The 20,038-nt window shown below is 32.9% G+C and overlaps 1 protein-coding gene across 10 annotated transcripts in view; it reads right to left on the reverse strand.

Annotated features, from left to right (window-relative positions):
* LOC106679542 (zinc finger protein 524) overlaps positions 1–16,975 on the reverse strand; it is a 40,752-nt gene extending 23,777 nt beyond the window's left edge. The window contains exons 1-2 of one of the 10 annotated variants that reach the window (XR_010843404.1): positions 1,339–1,577; positions 1,068–1,259 (exon numbers count right to left, since the gene is read on the reverse strand). Coding sequence is in view for 3 of the 10 variants with exons in the window: in XM_067047313.1 (XP_066903414.1) it covers positions 7,267–7,342 (76 nt within the window). In the remaining 7 variants the exon portion in view is untranslated. Of the gene's footprint in view, positions 1–1,067; positions 1,578–7,266; positions 8,720–12,261 lie in introns of those variants that run through there. The other 9 variants (XR_010843403.1, XR_010843405.1, XM_067047313.1 and 6 more) reach the window with 9 other exon arrangements.
* Positions 16,976–20,038: the final 3,063 nt, after the last annotated feature.

Here is a 20,038-nt window from a genome sequence, read left to right on the forward strand (position 1 = left end):
CCGGCACCATCAGAGATCCAACAAACAATTACTATTCTTTTTATGATGCTGTCTTAAATAAGACTTATGGTTCACATCTCAGACCTAAATAGTAGAGTTGGGAGCACCTCTCTTTTTGTATGCTTCCACAGCGTAACAAATCCACCTCAATACAATTTCTCACTGCTGTATCTGACCTAGACTGTCATTCACAAAAAATGCTATCACTTTTTAACAATTTTATGGGCAACATATTATTGGAGCAATTTCCATGATTTAATTAACATTTGGTCTGAGAACTACCCACAAATCTGCCTGGCTATGAATCTCCAAACATGTAATTTCCAATTCCCTCACAGAACCCATTGTCACTATCCTGCAATCAGTCTTCAGCGAATATCTTGAAGGTAAACCATGTTTATTCATTAATAATCTACTTGTACCCACAAGGTATGATGTAACCCAGCCAAGGAATTGTTTCGTAGTTTATAAGACGTAAACCAAAAACCAGACTGATCAAACAGCGCTGGAACACAACCACCAGAACAGAGACAAATAAAATAATCAGAAAAGAACAAAGAGAATTCCTCAAAGAAAGATTGAGCCATAAGCCATTGAGGATAACTCTTGGAATAATCCAAAAAAACATGGGAGGAGAGAATGATGCAAGAGTCCAAGAATACAAGCAAGCTTAGTCTGTCCTATCCTAATAGTACAAGAGCCCGTAGAAAAAAAAAAGGCAGTTAGTTATCTCACCCCAATTTTCGAATTCATTAATGTAAACTAGTTATAGTTAGGAGTCGAAATTAATGAGTCTGCCATTCCAGTTCAGGGAGTTTAAAAATGGCGGCCGTTCCAAAAAGTAACAAAAACTAAAAAAAAAATGCAGTTATTTTCTACATCCCATAGTTACCTTTTGGTTCTTGACTCATATGAAACTAGGGATGATACTGACACAAAAGAAACCTGTCTGCCAAGCTTGTGCTGTGCAGCACGTCGTACAGACAGATTCCAAAATTTAACTTTAAAAACTCAAAAATGCAGTTATCTTCGTTTCTGACTCATATGAAACTAGGGTTAGTACTTACAAAGAAAAAACTTGCCTGCCAAGCTAGTGCTGTGCCGCGCGTTCCAAAATTTAACTTTATGAACTCAAAAATGCAGTTATTACAGACCTCTTGGTTTTTGAATCATATGGTACTAGGGTTAGTTTTCACAAAAAAGAAAACTGTCTGCCAAGCTAGTGTTGTGCCGCGCGTTCCAAAATTCAACTTTATGAACTAAAAAAAAAGCAATTATTTCATACCTCTCGGTTTTTGACTCAATTGAAACTAGGGTTAGTACCGACATAATAGAAACCTGTCTGCCAAGCTTGTTCTGTGCCACGCGTTGTGCAGACGCGTTCCAAAATTCAACTTTAAAAACTCAAAAATGCAGTTATTTCATACCTCTTGGTTTCATACCCCGAAATCGAATTATTTACGGTTAGTTATATCTTCCTTTTTATTTATTACATTTTTATCAATCTGAAATTTGAAGAAAAAATTCAAGTTTTATCTAATTATTGGGCCGTTTCATTGGATAATTCGAGTATTGTTGATTTTACTCTTTTACACTTTTAACAAACATCATTATTGATAGAAAAATTATAAGAATAAGAAGTAGATAGTAATTAAATTTTAATGAACGATTTAATAAAGTAACAAAAGAACGGTTTTGTAAAAAAAAATTCAAATATCAATATTTACCAACATATACATTTTAAACACTCTGTCATATAAATAAATCGTTGATAGGAATCCAATTGATGCTAGTTAAATACACTACAAAAAACATTATAATTAGTTTTTCGTTAGAGTGGTACTTTTCATGATATTACCGAAATTTGTGAATAGATTTCGCTAATAACATAAAAACTACTACTCTTACGAAAAAATGTACTGATATACAGATGTCTTTTAGGCCTTAAAGCTTATTTAGCTTCCTAAAAAGAAAGTTTAATAAGTTTTTTTTATAGGAGTACTAGTTTTCATGATAATAGCAAAATAAATTCACAAAATGTCGATTTCTCGTTTTTCCGTGAAAATGTTTCGCTTATTACGGCTATATCTCAGGAACTATTGGATGTTGCATATGTAGAAGAAAGAGATGTACAAATATAAATGAAATGAAACCTAATTTTTTTTATTTTATTAGGCTTAAGGTAATGTAGAAATTTCATGTCAGCCATTTATGAATGGTATGGAAGCATCCTCAATCCCTCCTTTCAAGCGGGTTCCTTTAGAAAAAATAAAAATATACCAATTCGTCCCTCCAATGTTGAGTAGTTTTAATATGAGAAGAGGACATTTAAAACCAAATCTATTATTATGGGAAATGTTTTTCTGTAGATATTTTAGCTAATAATAAAGGGAAAGAACGTATGGATGTTGGAAAGGATGAAGAGCAGTTAAGTACTACATTCAAACGTAAGGTATTCACAAATATCCTTGGACATCACCGAATTCGCAAACGCGTAATCAAATAAATCATCATGTCTTAACACAACGTAGATGACAAAATAGTATAATTAACCTGAGGTCCTATCGAGAGGCAGAATGTGCTTCACATCACCAACTAGTAATCGCCAAAATTCGACAAAAACGTAATATAAAAACGAGAAATGAAAACGGGTCCCGTCCTGAAAATTTCGATCTGGAGAAATTAAAAATCCCTTTAATTCAAAATCAATTCGCGCTCGAAATAAAAAATAGATTTGAAGTCTTAGAACCTTTAGATGAAGATCACGAAGACATTGAGAAGTTATGGGTAAGAATCAGAGATAATATTAAAGAGGTCGGTAATTTGTGTCTCGAAAAAAGGGAAATTAATAAGAATAAACCCGGGTTCGATGAAGAGTGTCTTAGAATTAGTGAACAAAGAAAAGGCGCTAAGTTAATAACTCTCAATAATCCTAGCGAAAACAACCTAATTCCGGGCCTCAAAAAATGAGACGTCTTAATTCCTCAGAAACAAAAAAAGAGAATATGTTAAAAATAAAATAATAGAGATAGAAAATAACGTCAAAGAAATGTACAATGGTATTAACCGATCCCGGAAATACCGCTCTGCTGTGACGGAAATAAGAAATAAAAATAATAATATATTATTTTTATATTTTATATTTATATTTAGCTAATCCGGTATATATATATTGGATACGTTTAAGAAACACTTTGAAAGTATTCTGAATACGGGAAATAATTGTCAATCTCCTCTGACTGAATAGAGTACTGAACCGTGGATAGAAGAATCGAGTGAGGAGGAAGTCGATGGCCATTTCGCAAAATTAAAACCTTATAAAGTAGCGGGAACTGACAATATTCCTAGTGAAATAATCAAGGCATGTGGTAAAATTGTAGTTTCTAAAATACACCTTTTGGTTAAAAAGATCTGGGAAATTGAGGAGATGCCTGAGGAATGGAAGGAGTCTCTACTTATCCCTCTTCACAAAGAGGGCTCGACGACGGATTGTAATAACTATCGAGGAATCTCACTCCTTCTTGTGTGTAATAAAATATTTACGCTAATCTTAACTATTCAAATCACGGAATACGCTGAAGAAATTATCGGAGACTACCAATGTGGTTTTAGACGAAATCGTTCAACTATTGATCAATTTATTCATTACGGCAAACCTTGCAGAAAAAATTGGAAAACAACGGAGTAGTTCATCAGCTCTGTATAGATTTCCAAAAGGTTTACGATTCTATTGACCGCCAGAAACTAATATTCTGATTGAACAGGAGATACCAAAGAAGTTAGTAAATCGTAGGGATTTGCATGACCGAAACGTTTAATCATTATTCTGAGAAATTGCAGGTCCGGTCGGGTTTAAAACAGGGAGATTCTTTATCACCCAACTTATTTAATCTAGCACTAGAACACGTCATTAAAAGTGTGGTGGATACCGAAAAGGGTTTAACTTTGGGTGGTAAAATACTGGTGCTTGCGTATGCTGATGATTTGGTATGATTGGGTGAGGACAAAGAAACTACAGAACTAAATACAATCACGTTAATAAACTCCAGTAAGGAACTAGGTCTTGAAATAAATACGGATAAAAGAAAATATATATTTAGCAGTAGAAACGGGGGAATTTCGGTGATATAGATATAGGAGGAAATACCTTTGAACAGGTTGATAGGTTTAAGTATTTAGGTTCTACGGTAACTAGGAAAAACGAAATTGATGAGGAAATAAAAGCTAGGTTGAAGGCGGGAAATGCTTGTTATTTTTTAATTTCGAAACTGCTTAGCTCGCGCTTAAACTTAAAAATTAGAATTCACAAAACTATTATCCTTCCCACTGTTCTTTATGGATCCAAGACGTGGCCTCTTGTATTAAGGGATAAACAGCGTCTTATGGTTTTCGAAAATAAAGAATTGCGCAAAATATTCGGACAGAAAAAGGATGAACTGACGGGAGAAATTAGAAGATTACATAACAGAGCGTTTGATGGTATCAGTCGGCTTCGGGTTCGTTAGGCCTTCATTATTACTATTATTATTGATATATTATTTTTCGGTTTGTCTGTTTCACATAATTCTAATTTCATATGTATATTTATCTAATAACGTGTAAAAATATTTTTAAAAAAAATGATGAAATAGGCTAGAAATATCTTGCCAGATATAATACAAATTTTAAAAGTTGAATTTTGTATTTCGTCTGCACAAGCTTGGAAGACAGGTTTCTTTTGTGTCAGTACCAACTCAAGTAATGAAATTTTAGATGGGTAAAACATTTAATAAATAACCGAAAAAAATTAAAAATAAATAACCGAAAAAAATTTGAACTTTGTGTTTTCAAAGTTGAATTTTAGAACGCATCTGCACAACGCGCAGCACAAAACAAGCTTGGCAGACAGGCTTCTTTTGTGTCGGTACTAACCCTAGTCAAAAACCAAGAGGCATGAAATAACTGCATTTTTGAGTTTTTAAAGTTGAATTTTGGAATGCGTCTGCACAACAAAAGGCACAGCACTAGCTTGGTAAACAGAATTCTTTTATGTCTGTACCAACCCTAGTTTCATATGAGTCAAGAACCAAAAGGTATGAAATAACTCCATTTTTGGGGTTTTTTGTTACGGTTTAGAACGGCCGCCATTTTTAAACTCCCCTCAGCTGGATTGGCAGATTCATCAATTGCGACTCCTAACTATAAGCAGTTTACATTAATGAATTCGAAAATAGGGGTGAAATAACTGCCTTTCTTTTCATTTTCGGCTCTTGTACTATAAAGAGTTTGAGAGCGGGAATTACCGAGGTATGGCAATCACTTCAATACCTAAAAGATAATGACAAAAATCATGTTTACCTACGGATACCTCGGTATTACGAAATTATAATAATAAGAAAGAAGGGTTCAGCAAAGGAAAGACCAATTATTAGACAGATTATGTTAGATTAGATCTTCGTCCGAAAAAAGATATTTGAAAAACGATGGGAAGTAGATCAGATGTGAACGCCTTATTTGTCGATTTCAAAGTAGCCGATGATTCCGCAGATAGAAACTGTTTTTGGATTGTCCTGACTGAGATAGGGATTCCCAGGAAGTTGGTAAAACTGTTAAAAACATGTATGAATGATTTTAAATCCACATTCCTAATACAAGGAGAAGTAACTGAAGCCTATCAAGTCGGAACAGGTCTGAGGCAAAGGCAATTCTTACCTATGTTGTTCAACTTAGCCCTAGAAAAAGTGATTAGAACACCACTCGAAAATTGTGGGGAGCACGTCGGAAGAAAGATTAACTCTTCCGATGACATTGTGGTCCAAGGAAGTAACCAAGATGACATGGAAAGAGAAGCAAAAGAACTCGGCGTGCAAGTAAATGTTGATAAAACAAAGTATATGATCGTAAGCCGAAATATGAAACGTAACGATAAGGTCTGCATGGATGGCGAATCGTCTATGAAAGTAGACATTTTCAAATTCCTAGGCTCCACTATAGCATCAACAAATGATGAATGGACTGGGATAGGCCAGCGTATGAGAAGCGAGAACAGAGCCTTCTTCTCTATCTAAAATACTGAAATCTCTAAACATCTGAAGCTAAGGGTCTGCAATTACATGATAAAGCCAGCTGAACTCTAAGAGATACATACCCTAGGCAGCAAAATCGAGGGATTTGAACGGAAAGTGCTCCGTATAATTACGAAAGCGATCTGGGACCAGAGCCTTAATACATTGAGAAGAACTAACAGTCAACTACTTGCAGAGACTCAATATCTCATGATATGAAGGCAAGGAGGTTAAGATGGGACGAACATATGGCTCCAAGCAATTCATCAGGACGTCTCTCTACAACAATGAATGCCAGTATAGTATGCAAGAGACCACGTGGGAGGCATAAATCCAGATGGACACACAGAATCAACAAAGATGTGAAAAAGCTGCATGCAGCAAACTGGAAAGTAGTACAAGATAAGACAGGCGTGAAGAAGACTGATCTGACCGGCCAGGGATCTACAAGTTCTGTAGAGTAAACCGAAAAAAAAAATACCAAGATGTTAATGAAAAATTTTATTTTATAAGTAAAGTAAGCTTGAAGTTCTCACATATGGTGAGCTCGTTATCAATTCCCGGATTTCACCGAGACAACTAAGCCAATTGTTATTAAATTTGGCACCGAAATCATGTTATAATTCTTCCTACAGTGAACCTCGAAACTTTTTATAGGGTTGGTAATAACTACTGTATTAATCTGAATAATAAACATTTATTGGAGGAAGATAGGCCGGGTAGTGGTCAATTAAGGTATCAAAATAGTAAAAGAAAACTATCTTGAAAAATCTATAAACCGCCACCTGGACTATCTTCCTCCAATCTATTTCATAATTAATGTGCACGTAAAAAAATTTAATATTTTTTAAAATACCTTTTTTTATAAAGGTTATTTAGGACATTTAGGTAAACCTTTCCCAACATATTCTGCTAATATCTCATTTAACCCATAAAAGGCTGCTTTAACGATAGGGACTACTTTTTACACAACTAGAAAGTAGTCTATATTTGCTACACTTTGAGCCCAAAGCTGTCTGTGTGGACCCAATATTTTCTGAAATACAGTTTATATAAAGTAATTTTTTTTTTTTGAAACTCTGAATATTTTGTTGTTCTGTGGTAATTTCCACCCTGGAGGCTTATTTCTTTCTTTGTATATCTTTTAATATAAATTTTAAAAACTTCATTCAAAATTATAATCACTGTATAAAATTAGTAAAAAAAAATAAGTTAACTATACCAATATTGAAAATCTGACGCTTAGTTACACAATTCAAGTACATTTTCTCTCTTGGCAGGATCTGACTGAATATCATTTGTTTCTTCACTGGATATATCTGCAGCAGGATCTTCGATGTCTTCTGCGGAATTAGTTCTCAATACTTCCTCTAGCAATTCGATATCAGGCATATGGTCGCTGTCCAGGGAGTGAAAATTTCCCCAAATACGACATATAGCACTTAATCGCACAAGAATGAGGTCACCCTGCCTTTCTCCAGCAACACGCATTACTACAACCCCTCTTAAAGCCACACGAAATGAGCACAAGATGTGTTGTGGAACCGTGTCTCTGCCCACCATCATCTCGGGGACTGAGGTTCATGTAAGGTGGATATCCACTATCCACCCTCAAGGAAGAGCTTCAGTACAACTACCGACCAATTTTGTACCTGTAAAAGGATAGTATAAGTCTCTTGAAGAGAAATTGGTGAAAGATCATTTATGTGTTTCTAATTAAACTACATATTCGGACTATTTATCAGCTAGGTAGGTATCTGAAGGAATGGAATCCAATCACGTATTGTTTTGGAGGTAACCTTGCATTATTGAACCTCGTTTTCATGGCCTCACAAATAAATTATTCCGCAACAAAATTTTGGGTGTAGGCATTGCTACCGTACAAAGTAACTATTATTTACTCCCTTTCTGCTGCTATTTTATCAGGTGTATGGCAGCAACCTTTTCAAGATACGGATTTGTTTGGACCATAGACATGTTCATTTAGCCTCTCATATCCAAAGAAGGCGGATGACTTGCCACAACCACTGATAGGATGGTAAGGAAAGTAATCTAAATTTCATAGATCGCTTTCCTTCTAACACAAATTTCAAATTGATCATGAAATTGATTTGACAATCTCAAATTGATATGAATTCTCGGTGAATGGTATTAACAAGTCGGTGTTACAGCAACTAACACCGTTAGTAAGAAGCAAGAGTGACAGCTGTAGAGATGAGCCGATAGTATCGTTCTTAACCTGCAGTTCCCAAATCAATAATTTTCTTTATTTTTTTTTTCATTTGATAAATGTATTTTATTTTGGTAGTTCTACAGGAAATTCTCTTGTGAAATCTGAGTCATGGCTTTTCATCAAAGATTATTTCAGAAAATGAGGACATCATTCACTGCGAAGATGCTCATAGTTCTTGGCGCCTTTTTATGCTGCATCTCTTGTTGGGCATCCATCGAAAACTACTGCAACATTTGAATACACACACATACACGCACACATATTGTCTACAATAAATTGAAACGTATTGTGATGAGCGGTACTCGAATTACAATAAAGACAATAATAATTTTAAATAAAGTTCTTGAGATTTATATTAAAATAATCATTCATAATTCTTATTTTCTTTCATAATATCTCCACATAATAATAAACAATACTTCTTGATAAATATAATATTTTTCAGAATTGTTGACTAAAACTATCAGAAAGATTTCAAAAATTGCCGATTCTATAACTCATTACCAGTAATCTCATTTGATAAATAAAATGAAAAATGCAAAGCAAAACAAATATTTCGAAGATTTGTGAGAAGCTCAAAAACACCATATTATCATTATTTTATACAGATATTATTTCGGCTTGTATTCGTCAGATTGATCCCAAATTTCCAGATGGAGAAATGATCCCATAATTATTTACCAGTAAATAAAATCTACATGTTAAGTAAGCGTTAGCTGAAATTCATCATATGACATGATGGAGTCACATAATTCCAAAAACAAGTAAAATTTAAATTAGGCTGAAAATTAGATTACTCTTTCTTTTTTATATGATAAATCATAGTACCTCAATAACCCTAGGTTATTAAATTGAATACCATTTTCCTCCATCTTGAAATTAGACTATAACCAAGAATAGTTATTATTAAAAAAATAAGATGTAAGATGAAGTTTTAAAGACTTTCAAAATAACGTCTTCTCTTTTTAATAGGCATGTTACGATATTAAATCAAAGTAAATTAAATGAGCTATAAAGCTCTAGCACAATCGGTTGTAAATCCACTGACAACTTTGTGATCCAAAATATGACGAAGCTACAGCTATACAGCTATTTCCGCAATTTAGAAAAATCTATTTGAAACTACTCAATTAAAAAACAAAACATATTAATAATGTATTTAGCTAATATTATTAATAAACAACAAATATAGTAATGAAAATTTGAGAGGTTCAGGCGGGTGATTTTATACAGAATGACGGAATGGAATAAAGCAGAAATTACTTAACACAGTATCAGAGCACTATTTTATACATACATTAATAAAACATTGAGGAAGAAAGTTCACTTGCAACTTATACAATTAAACGTTGCTGAATAAATAAGTTAGTAATTTACTTTTAATGTAACGTAGTTATAATTTTTCATCTAAACTCTGACTCCAAATAGACAAAATGCACGTATTATTTTACTTAAAATTTCAGTTGAAATTATTCATAATCACTTTTATATTTATCACTTGCTAGTGTAATGGGTAAAAAAAGAAAAACAATGAACAACTAATTACTTTAATTATGAAAAACGAGAAAAATATATATGACTATAACAGCTAGACAAAATGAATTTAAAAAAATAAATAATATAAAAAAAATAATAAGTGCAGAATATAAATATAAGGTCGATGACAATTCCTATAAGACTAAATGACTGAGAAAGAATCCAAATCAATATAATGATTAAAAATTATAAAAAGACAAAAACCATTTTTTAATATAATAAACTGGCTCATAAATTATAAACTATAAATATAAAAGAATTTTGACAGGGAAATCTGAGTTAACTACCAAGTTTTACAAAACCCTCACTCACATAGTACAGACATAAAGCTTTAAGTTTATTGAACAATGAGACAAATAGGTCCGTTATTAGTACAGTTCAGACAACACTTTCACAAATCATAAAATTTATTATTTACATATTTTTACATTTCAGAACTCATACTAAAACATCACTCCGGCATGGCAAAGTGTAACAAAGCTTGTGAAAGCCTTATTTTTTAATAATTTTTTTTTGAAAAATGAAAAAGCTGTGTCAGCAACCATTGCTGATCCCTCCATCATGCGCATGCATATTGTTTAAAACCATCTTGTAAACAAAAAAATTGTAGTACAGTAAAATCTCTCATATTCGGATTAATGTGAATTGATCAAGATATGGAAGTTTTACATTTCATAAATATAAGAAAAAAAATCCATACAATTAATTTGCAAATCCATTTACACCTACTTGGTTTAAATTTAAGGAATTAAATTATACAATAATCCTTTAAAAATAATATATATATACATATTTTTTAAGATTGGAGAGATAGGATGACCCAGAATTGCCTGAAATAAACCTGTTGCCAGAAGCAATGTGAAAGGCCCGTGCTGATCCACAAATAATATAGAGGATTCAATTTATACGCCCAGGTTAAACCAATCTTCACTAACGACAAATTATTAATATGTAAGAAAAATACCACACCATAGCCTTTTTCATTCATTAAGAAATGTGAAATCGGGTCATTTATTTTTCTTTTCATTCTTTTATTTGCTTGAATGCATTGCATTTAATATTTGCTGGTGTTACATAATTATTACCCACTAAACCACTCCATTTCACGCATTATGCAAAAATTGTAATCACTTCATTTATGATTAAGTTACGAAATAAAATTATTTGCCGACAAGCATCAATCATCTTTACAACAATTTTCCGATAGTCCGAATAAGGAAGAGTCTACTGTACTGTTATTCTGAAATTTTTCACAATGGATAAGTGTACCCAATTCGAAAAAGAAAACAATAAAACAGCAACAAAAATGTAATATAATAATATTGAAGAAAAAAAATTACTCAAAATAAATTAATACTAGAATGATAATAATCATTTATCCAAGAATAAAAAAAAAAAATATCTATACACACACACATACACACAGACGCACACCAGACCTAGGCAAATTTTATTTCTTATCAAATCATCTTTATTCCATATTAACAAATGATAAATCTACCCCTCAAATCGCCAAAACCCGTAAAAGAATTGATTTTTTTTTTCGATTTACGACTTCAGGACGGGTCGGTTCAAAAAAGTACCAGATATGAATTCGTCTTAAAATTGTATATAATGTCAAAATCCGTAAAAAAAAACAAAAAAAAACAACCTAAATATAAAAATAAACCGCCCAGAGTTAAGTGCGCTGGAGAAAAACTGAAGGAAGAAAAGAATATTAATAATGTCCTCAAATGATTCACTATAAACAGTGGCTATCGAGCCCAGCAAAAAACGAATAAAAATTTCCTAAATTGTAGAGATCAAGGGGATTCAAAATTTGTTTATCAATAAACTGATTATATTTGCCAACAGCAATAGAATGGAGCCATTTTAATTGATTACTTTTAACGATAAACTTTGTGATCTAACGAAAAAAAAATTAATACTTCCTCTACAAAAATGTTTTACGTTTTAAAATTCGAAAAATAAAAACAATCCTCAGAGGTTCCGAGATTAATAGGTCGAGTGTTTTGAGTCAAAACTTTCATAATAAAGGTAAATACAATTAACCAATCACGAAATTAATAAAATAATTATAAATATTAAATATTCTGAACTGTGACTAATAAGAATAATAAATAAAAAAGATTCGTCATTGGATTAATATTTATCTGAATAATGCCCAGGTCTGACAAAATTTATTATAAAATCAATAATGAATTATGGATAAAACAATGTAACTACTTAAGTACTTACCATGGACTATAAATGGGAAAAAAATTTCAATAAATGGATACTGCTATATATTTTTAATATAGGCACAAATTAATATAAAGTTTAAAATGATATACAGACACACATACATTTGAATACATGTATGTATGTATGTATTTAACATTAGAAAAATCATGATACATAGAATATATTCTAATCCCTAAACTTAAAACGAACATAAACCCTACTTACCTTTCATCTCTTGACTGAGTGGAATTATTTTCTTCATACATTTCATTTTAGAAAAACATTATTCACAAATGCGATAAGCTAAGCCTTTTCGATCAAGAAGACAAAAAGTGTATAGTGTACAAATAACAAGAGTTCACCATATCCCCAGGCAACATGCAAATAAATAGAAGACTTTCCCATTACCAATGTAAGTGCAACAGAACTGAACAGTTAGCGTCGATACAACCTTATATGAAAAATCATTTTTGTCTACTACTAAATTACTAAATGTTTCACTATAGCTGAGCGAGTTCATAGAAAAAAAAAAAAAAGCAGAAAAAATATGTCATACACAGAATAAAACTAAATTAAACATAAATTGGAAGATAAAAAAATTGGTTTTGGAGTTTTAAGAATAGTTTCAAGGAATACTGCTGGCTTCTCTCAAGATACTGGAAGCAGACACGGAGATTATTGTATGTATAAATAATAGCATTAGCTTTAGCATTTTTATAATTACTATTAGGTAGGGTCAAAACTAGAGTATCATTTTTAATTCTTTATTCTTCCAATCCAGCGCGACATGGATTGAGCACCCCTAATTAATAAATCATTTGTTCAGATGGTATTCATGTATGTTCATCAGTTACACAACGAATTGTTTAGGTATTGCAGTCTTTGTTGTAATTTCGTCCACTGGTTATTTGATTTATTAACATTACGTTATTCAGACAAGTTTAAAGTAAAATATAAAAAGTGGAGTGTAATTCATTTAACGATAATGAGGATTTTAACATACGATACTAAGTATTCCAGATAAGACAATTCACACTAATATCTTATTTATTTGTTGATATTTGCAACTGTATAAAAAAATACAACCGGTAAATTTGATCATAATGACATAATGGATAATAATAAGGATATAGAGAAACTACCCAGTAGTAGAACTCTAAAAACAGTTTACAATATAAGGTCACGAGGCCATCTTCTTTTCAGGCGCCTCGGAGGATTGCCAGGAATGGAAGAGGAAGCAAGGTTAGAAACGAGTGGGTTTGGGTGGTTAGGGAGTTTATTATGGAAGGAATAATATCGGGTTCGGGCTAGATCGCACACTAATATCAACACATTAAGAGTAATGGGATAAAGAATCCTTATATCATATCAGGGGTGCCAAACCTTTTTTATAACGCGGACCACAAACAAGACTGCTCTATTTTGAGGTGCAAGCAACAATTGCTATATTTTTTCATTCCTATACTCTGCCACCTTCACACTAATTATTTCTGTAAGGCAGTAATTTTGTTACTTATTTCAAACATACCTATTCTAAATTACCTTTTCATCCCAAAATAAAAACCTGCTCTTTATTTTAAAGACAAAATTAATAATTCAAATTTAAAGATGAGGTGCGGTGCCCCGCATCGCTCAATTTTCACTTAGCATCCCTACATACGTCCTAAAGTTTTATGAAGATTGCGGGACTCGTCTTGGAGTTATCGCTATTCTCGTGATATTCAGGGGAAAAAAATCATAAGACCAGGGAATGCGGATATTATAACCAAAAATATTTACTTTTCTGCTGTTATAAAAATTCATAATTGAGAGTTTCTCGAAGTGGGAATAACGAACATAAATTTTGTTCCTACCAAGAATAAAAAAGTTTAACAAAAGATAACGAAGTTGAAGAAAGATCTGGAGGTTTCGTCTTTTCCCTTTCGAATCTGATTGGTTCTATTTTTCTCCTTTACTCATTTATAAAATTCTTTAATATTATGTATTTAACCCCGTATTTATTTTATTACTATTAATGAAAACTGTTTATTTTTGTCAAATAAACGAAATTAAAAGTACTTAAGAGGAAGTTTCTCTCTTTTTAAATTCGTCATTAAAGCTCTGTCGGGCTATTTCAACGAGGATGGTACCTACCGAGTATTAAAGACCACTTAGTTACTCACTGATTCAACGAAGTTAATCAAAATCATTAAAGTCGTTTTCGAGAACATCGATTCTGTAAAGAGGCACATCCGGTCTGTCGATTTTATCGAAAATATCGATGCAGCATGCCAGGCATAATCACTTTAAGCCTAATTTCAGCTTCACTTTTATTTGTTTTTTAGTAAGGCTGTACACCGATACACCATTTTGTTAGACTAGATAATTTTGACCCAAGGGACCTCAAAAAGTGTATTTCCGTCGAAAACTGGATTTCGCAATTTTGCACGATCGAATACTTTCCCTTACTAAATTAAAAACCCACTCTAGCCAGCAGCATAACAATTCCGAACCCACAACTTGTCTTTGGGCACCCTTCATAAATTAATTATTACATTAATTTCAGTATTTATCTCTATGACATTTTATTCAAGAATGTACATATAGCTATAATCAGTCATTAATTATAGCTAGATTTCTTTTAAGAGAATTGATTTCACTAAAAAACATAATTAGTACATACTTAACTCTCTATTTACAGCCTAAGTAAATCTTTTTTTAAAAATTTTATTACAAGACTGTCCACAATCAAGCCTAAAAAGTTTGTCTATTATCTTTGTGTTTTAAGAATCTAATTGTGGTTTTAAAATCATCTAATAATAATAATACAGCTAGCTAGAAGATTCTTTCGAGGTCCTGAAAAATCCCAACAATAAATAGGCTCAATGTTGACTTCATACAATTGCAAACACTGACTTGCGACGAATTGAACGATTGAAGATATCGACAGTCTAAAAGTACGCTCTAGGTCAGTGGATTACAACTTTTTATCCATGGAACTCTTCTTGGGCTAAAAAGCAAATTTCGCGGCACCATTCTTAAGCTAAAAAATACCATCCTTAGGAGAGGTGGAATACATAAGAAAAAACGAAAAAACAAAACAATGTAAAGTAAATCCAAGAATGCGCTGTATAATTTCTAATTTTTTTTTTTTTAATAAAATGAGAAAAAGAGAAAGCTTACGGCACCCCTGGTATGCGCCGCGGGCCCCAGTTTGGAACCACTGCCAAACTATTTATCGATTTATATTTATGATATATGTCATGTGCTTAAAATACTTTTTATAGTGCCGAAGCCATCGAAGCTACGATACTCCCGCTGCATCAAGTTGGGAGAAGATCCTCAAGGAGTACGGCACTAAGATATCCCAAATCATTTTGAGCATTATTCTCGAAAAAAAATCGTGGGCAGTACATAACAAAGACTTATTCAATATACTCCCAGTATCTTTGCACCCTCTCAAAGTTTGAGGTCATTCCTGACATACAGGGGGGAAGAGTTATCTGGTGGTGACCAACCTATTCTAACCATGGTACGGGATCAAGTTTTTCATCCTGTGGAAACGCCACAAAATGAAAAAAGTCCGCTTACCAGGCTAAATTCGAACTGGCGCCGCTCACAGTTCTCAGGTTGCTAAGACCTCCGCCTCAACCACCTGAGCTACAGACGGCCCCAACATTCATATCTGCGGGCTGCTGGGATCGAATAGGAATCGAACCCACAACTTTCTGAACAAACATTCTAGGACCCTTGCCCCCATGTTCTAGCTATATCGTCCTCTCAATAGAATATTTACATTTATATCTTTTCTAATTTTCGAAGTAAAAAAAAGCGCTTACTGATAGCGGCCTACTCAAAACTATCTCTACATCATCAAACCGTATTTCTCATTGAGATAGCATTCACGAAAATAAAAAACGCGAGCCGAAAGTTGTGCGAAACCTTCGACAATATTTTTCTACAAAGAATTCATATTCTACACTAAAAACAATATAAAATCCACATTTCAATACGATTTAGACAATTCTCAAGTGCATTAGGATTTGTTTTGCAACTAAATTGGCAACTTTTTCACAAAAGCACTACAGCACAACTGTTAATCGTTGAATGTTTTTGACTTTTCATTGGTTATGTTTCTTTTATAAACTCTTACACTGATCCGAAAGTCATCAAGGAGAGAGGAGGTTGGATGTCCATTTTGAATCCGTTCAATAACCCGTAAATCGGTAAAAACCCCGTTTGGGGGGATTCGGGAATGTCTGATTTTTTTACCTAGAGTCTGATTACTAAAATAAATATCAATTATAATGTGTGAAGGCTGACAATATACTTCGTGATATACATATTAGTATTTGTTTTCTACTACATTTTGCCACCTTCAAATCGAATTTTGTACGTAGGGTTGTTTTTTAAGCAGAATAATACCATAAGAGTAGGGATGAATTTTGATAAACATTCGACCTGTTCAAAGGGACCTTCCTTAGGTTTTTAAGAATTTGCACGCTCACCTCTGCATTTTATATAAATTAATATAGTGAGTTAAAAATTTAGGTAATTGAGTCGGCGGTGAAGAGTCTTTAAGGGGCTTGTCAACTTCCTGTCCAGATCTTTACCTTTTCCAATGATTAATGAAACATTTGAATCAGTTATCTTTATATCTTTTCTGAACAGAAAAATATGACCTCAAGAGAGCTAGCTCTACTGCTCACGCTTTATTCATTTATTTATTGGGTACACTCGCATATTTTAATGAATATTGCACCATAATATACTGGTTATTATTGACTTCAATTATCAGAAACATTCAAACTCAAGGTTGACTTCAATACTAATTTGTTTTTCGAAGTTTTTTATCCACGCACGTCACTTATCAGAAACTCATATCAAATCAACATTTAGTCGATAAGTGTTTTTGTTTTGGAACAAAAAAATCGTAAAGGAAAAGCATGAAAACAACATTAATAAAATATGACTATATAATAAATTCTAGACTTGACATTTTTTTATGATACGAATACTTGATCAAAAATTACATAAATCAGCGATTCCCAAACTTTTTTGCCATTGGGATGAAAAAAGTTCGCAACACCCTTGTTGATCTAAAAAAAAAAAAAAAAGGACACACTAATCCTGCAGAACATACATAAACATTTCGCCACAGTTATTCTTAGAGCAGTAAGTCGGTGATTTACCAAAGTCAATTTCAAATGCATTCGGTAACTTCTGCAAAATTTTTAAAAATTAATTGGCCTGGTTTAATTTTTCTTAATTATGGTTGTGTGACATACCAAGGGAGTAGTTTAAACTAGCGCACGATCAACTTAGTCTTAACCACTAACGGTGATCAACTTAGTCCTTACCGCACGATACATCATCCAAAGAACGTCACATACCTAGTAAGCTTTCTTTAGATTTTATTTCATCCACCTATTCTTGAAACAATACAGCTCTTCAAAGAATTGTCCGCTGTTGACACCCACAGGCTTGAAACAAATGTAGAAGATAGCTATGAAGGAGACATATTTACTGTAGTACTCAAAGACAATCATAATAGATCGGAATGAGAGACCGAAAATGCGATTCATCGTAAGTTCAGCCTCCTAGAGACTTATCCTATTCAGGAGGAAAACTGGAAACTTCTCTGATTAAGGAAAAAACTAACACAGAACAGTATAATATAGCACCATTTCTAGGAGGCGACTTATAGTCTTCTCCTTTGCTTTCAAAGTTCACGGTCCTAGTCAGTATTTATTTTCAAAAAAAGTTGTTCAAATACCTATACTATATTACAAATTAATTATTACCATAAGTCTGCAATATTAAATGTTAAATAAATACTAGAGTTATTTAGCAGTTAATCCTGAACTTTTGAATCCATTTTGATTGATCAAAGTTTTACCAGGGCCTCAGAACCTGTACAAGGCCTTCCTTCTTTTTGGAGAGGTATCTTATAACGTTTTTTCACTGACAACTAAAATCTTGGACCCACTTGGAGTCCTTCTTCCTAGGATTTTGATTAGTTGCCAAGTTTACAAATGACATGCTCTGGAAGTACCTGAATGCTTAATGTAATGGCAGACACATTTTGAGCTAGTAGCAGCAGTTAATGGCCGTCAATTATTCAGACTAAAGTAGTAAACTCCTGGAGAATATAAGTTACAATGCTTAATATTCAGTTGCTTTTGTTGGAAATCCTCCAGGTTGATGAACAGAAAACCGAAGCACAACTGATGGAGGGAGCACAAAAACAAACTCCAACAGCCCTGACTGTTGGATTCACTGATATCTTGGTCTGCTTAACTACCGCTGCATGAACATCTGTGAGTGGTAGAGCAAAGCAGCATGAATGAAAAATTAACTGGCTGTAAAAAGTTGTAATGGACACAGACAAAATTGGAGAAATGACCGATTCAGTGTGACCGACACAGCACTATTTTAGATAAATAACGCTTGTTGAAGAAGTATTTTGTGAGCATCCTGCAGGGTATTTTATCGCTGACAAGCAGTCGACTGACCCTTTACGGAAGAGTACAATCACACCTCCTAATGAAAACAAGTTGGATGCTCATTGGTTGAGGACCACAATAGAAGAGTACCAACTCACAACCGATGCCTGAGATGCAAGAATAGATGATTTTCTTCAAATTTCTAAAGATAATATTATGGTTGCTTCAAGTGTTATGTTTGGCGAGGGGCTAATGAAAATATATTTGTTATAATATAAGAATTTGGGTAAGCAACAGTAACCTGAAGTAAGTACATATACAAGCACCAAACAGTGTTGGAAAAGAAATTGAGGTTAATAGCTATCCCGAGAGCTTAAAATCAACCAGGGGGGCCGTCTTTAATCAAGTTAGGGCAGCTGGAATTTTCATCTATCATGCTAAGATATGAGGGCCCTTCGGCTTAGGGATAAGTGAAATCATGAGTTAGTTCTTAAAAATCTATTTAAGTTCATCGGTTTCTATCAACATCAGTGATAAACTGTGGAGGTACCATAAAATGAAAAACTTGATCCCCCCACTATGGTTAGAATAGGTTGGTCACCTCTAGATAACCCCTCCCTCTGTATGTCAGAAATGACCAGGAAGGGGGTCATAAAATAAAAGAAGTTAAAACATAGGTTCATTGGAGAATTTCAATTCCATTTATATTTTCGTGTTCATTATTTTTTAAGGATAATTATAAAATATGGAATTATACTTAGATCAAAACAGAAAAAAAAAAGTTCTAAACAAATATTTATTTAAATAAAGATCCAGACAACTACTCATTACTTTGCCAGTTATTATATAATTTTTGGTTCTCATTTTTAACTTTCACATTGAATTTGTTTTGTTTTTATATAGGTTTTAATATGTATATTTCATTGCTACAACCCTACATTTGTCAGTTTTTTTTTTATAAATGTCACTTTTACATTCCTACATAAGCTATGTAACTTTTATACACTCCTACCTTAACTTCACATACTTCGTATTTTTTATCTAGGTAAAAGAGACGAAGAAGTACAATGAAAGTTAAAATATCAGCTTTTAATAAATAGTTAACACTGTTTCTTCTTTTTTTTTTTTCATACTCAAGCATGTATATACAATAAATTAGTTATTTCAAGTTTAAAAGAGGATCAATAGAAAGATAAAATAAGTCCTAAAGCTGAAAAATCTGGTCTGAAAATATATAAGGTCTGTTCCAAGAACCACTTATATTATATTATATTAACCGTATTGAGCATGTGCAGTTCAGTTTGCGGACCATCAGAAGTTGTTTTTGATAAAGACCTACTACCAACTAAAAATTTCATCAGAGACTTTTTTCAACAAATTTCGTTCTTTTTGGAATCATGAATCAAGGTAGACCGATGATTCCTAAGAATTTTTAGCAGTCTCAGGAATGTTTAAAACGTGATTCAATAGTTAAGTCCAATACTTCAATAATGTTTTAAAAGTTTGTTTAGTATGTAAGTAACAAGTACCTACACTAAGCACTATATATAAATATATATATATTATATAGCACCGGG

The sequence above is a fragment of the Halyomorpha halys genome, unplaced genomic scaffold (genome assembly GCF_000696795.3).
Source record: "Halyomorpha halys isolate HHAL.00 unplaced genomic scaffold, Hhal_1.1 Scaffold208.1, whole genome shotgun sequence".
NCBI classification, from domain to species: domain Eukaryota; kingdom Metazoa; phylum Arthropoda; class Insecta; order Hemiptera; family Pentatomidae; genus Halyomorpha; species Halyomorpha halys.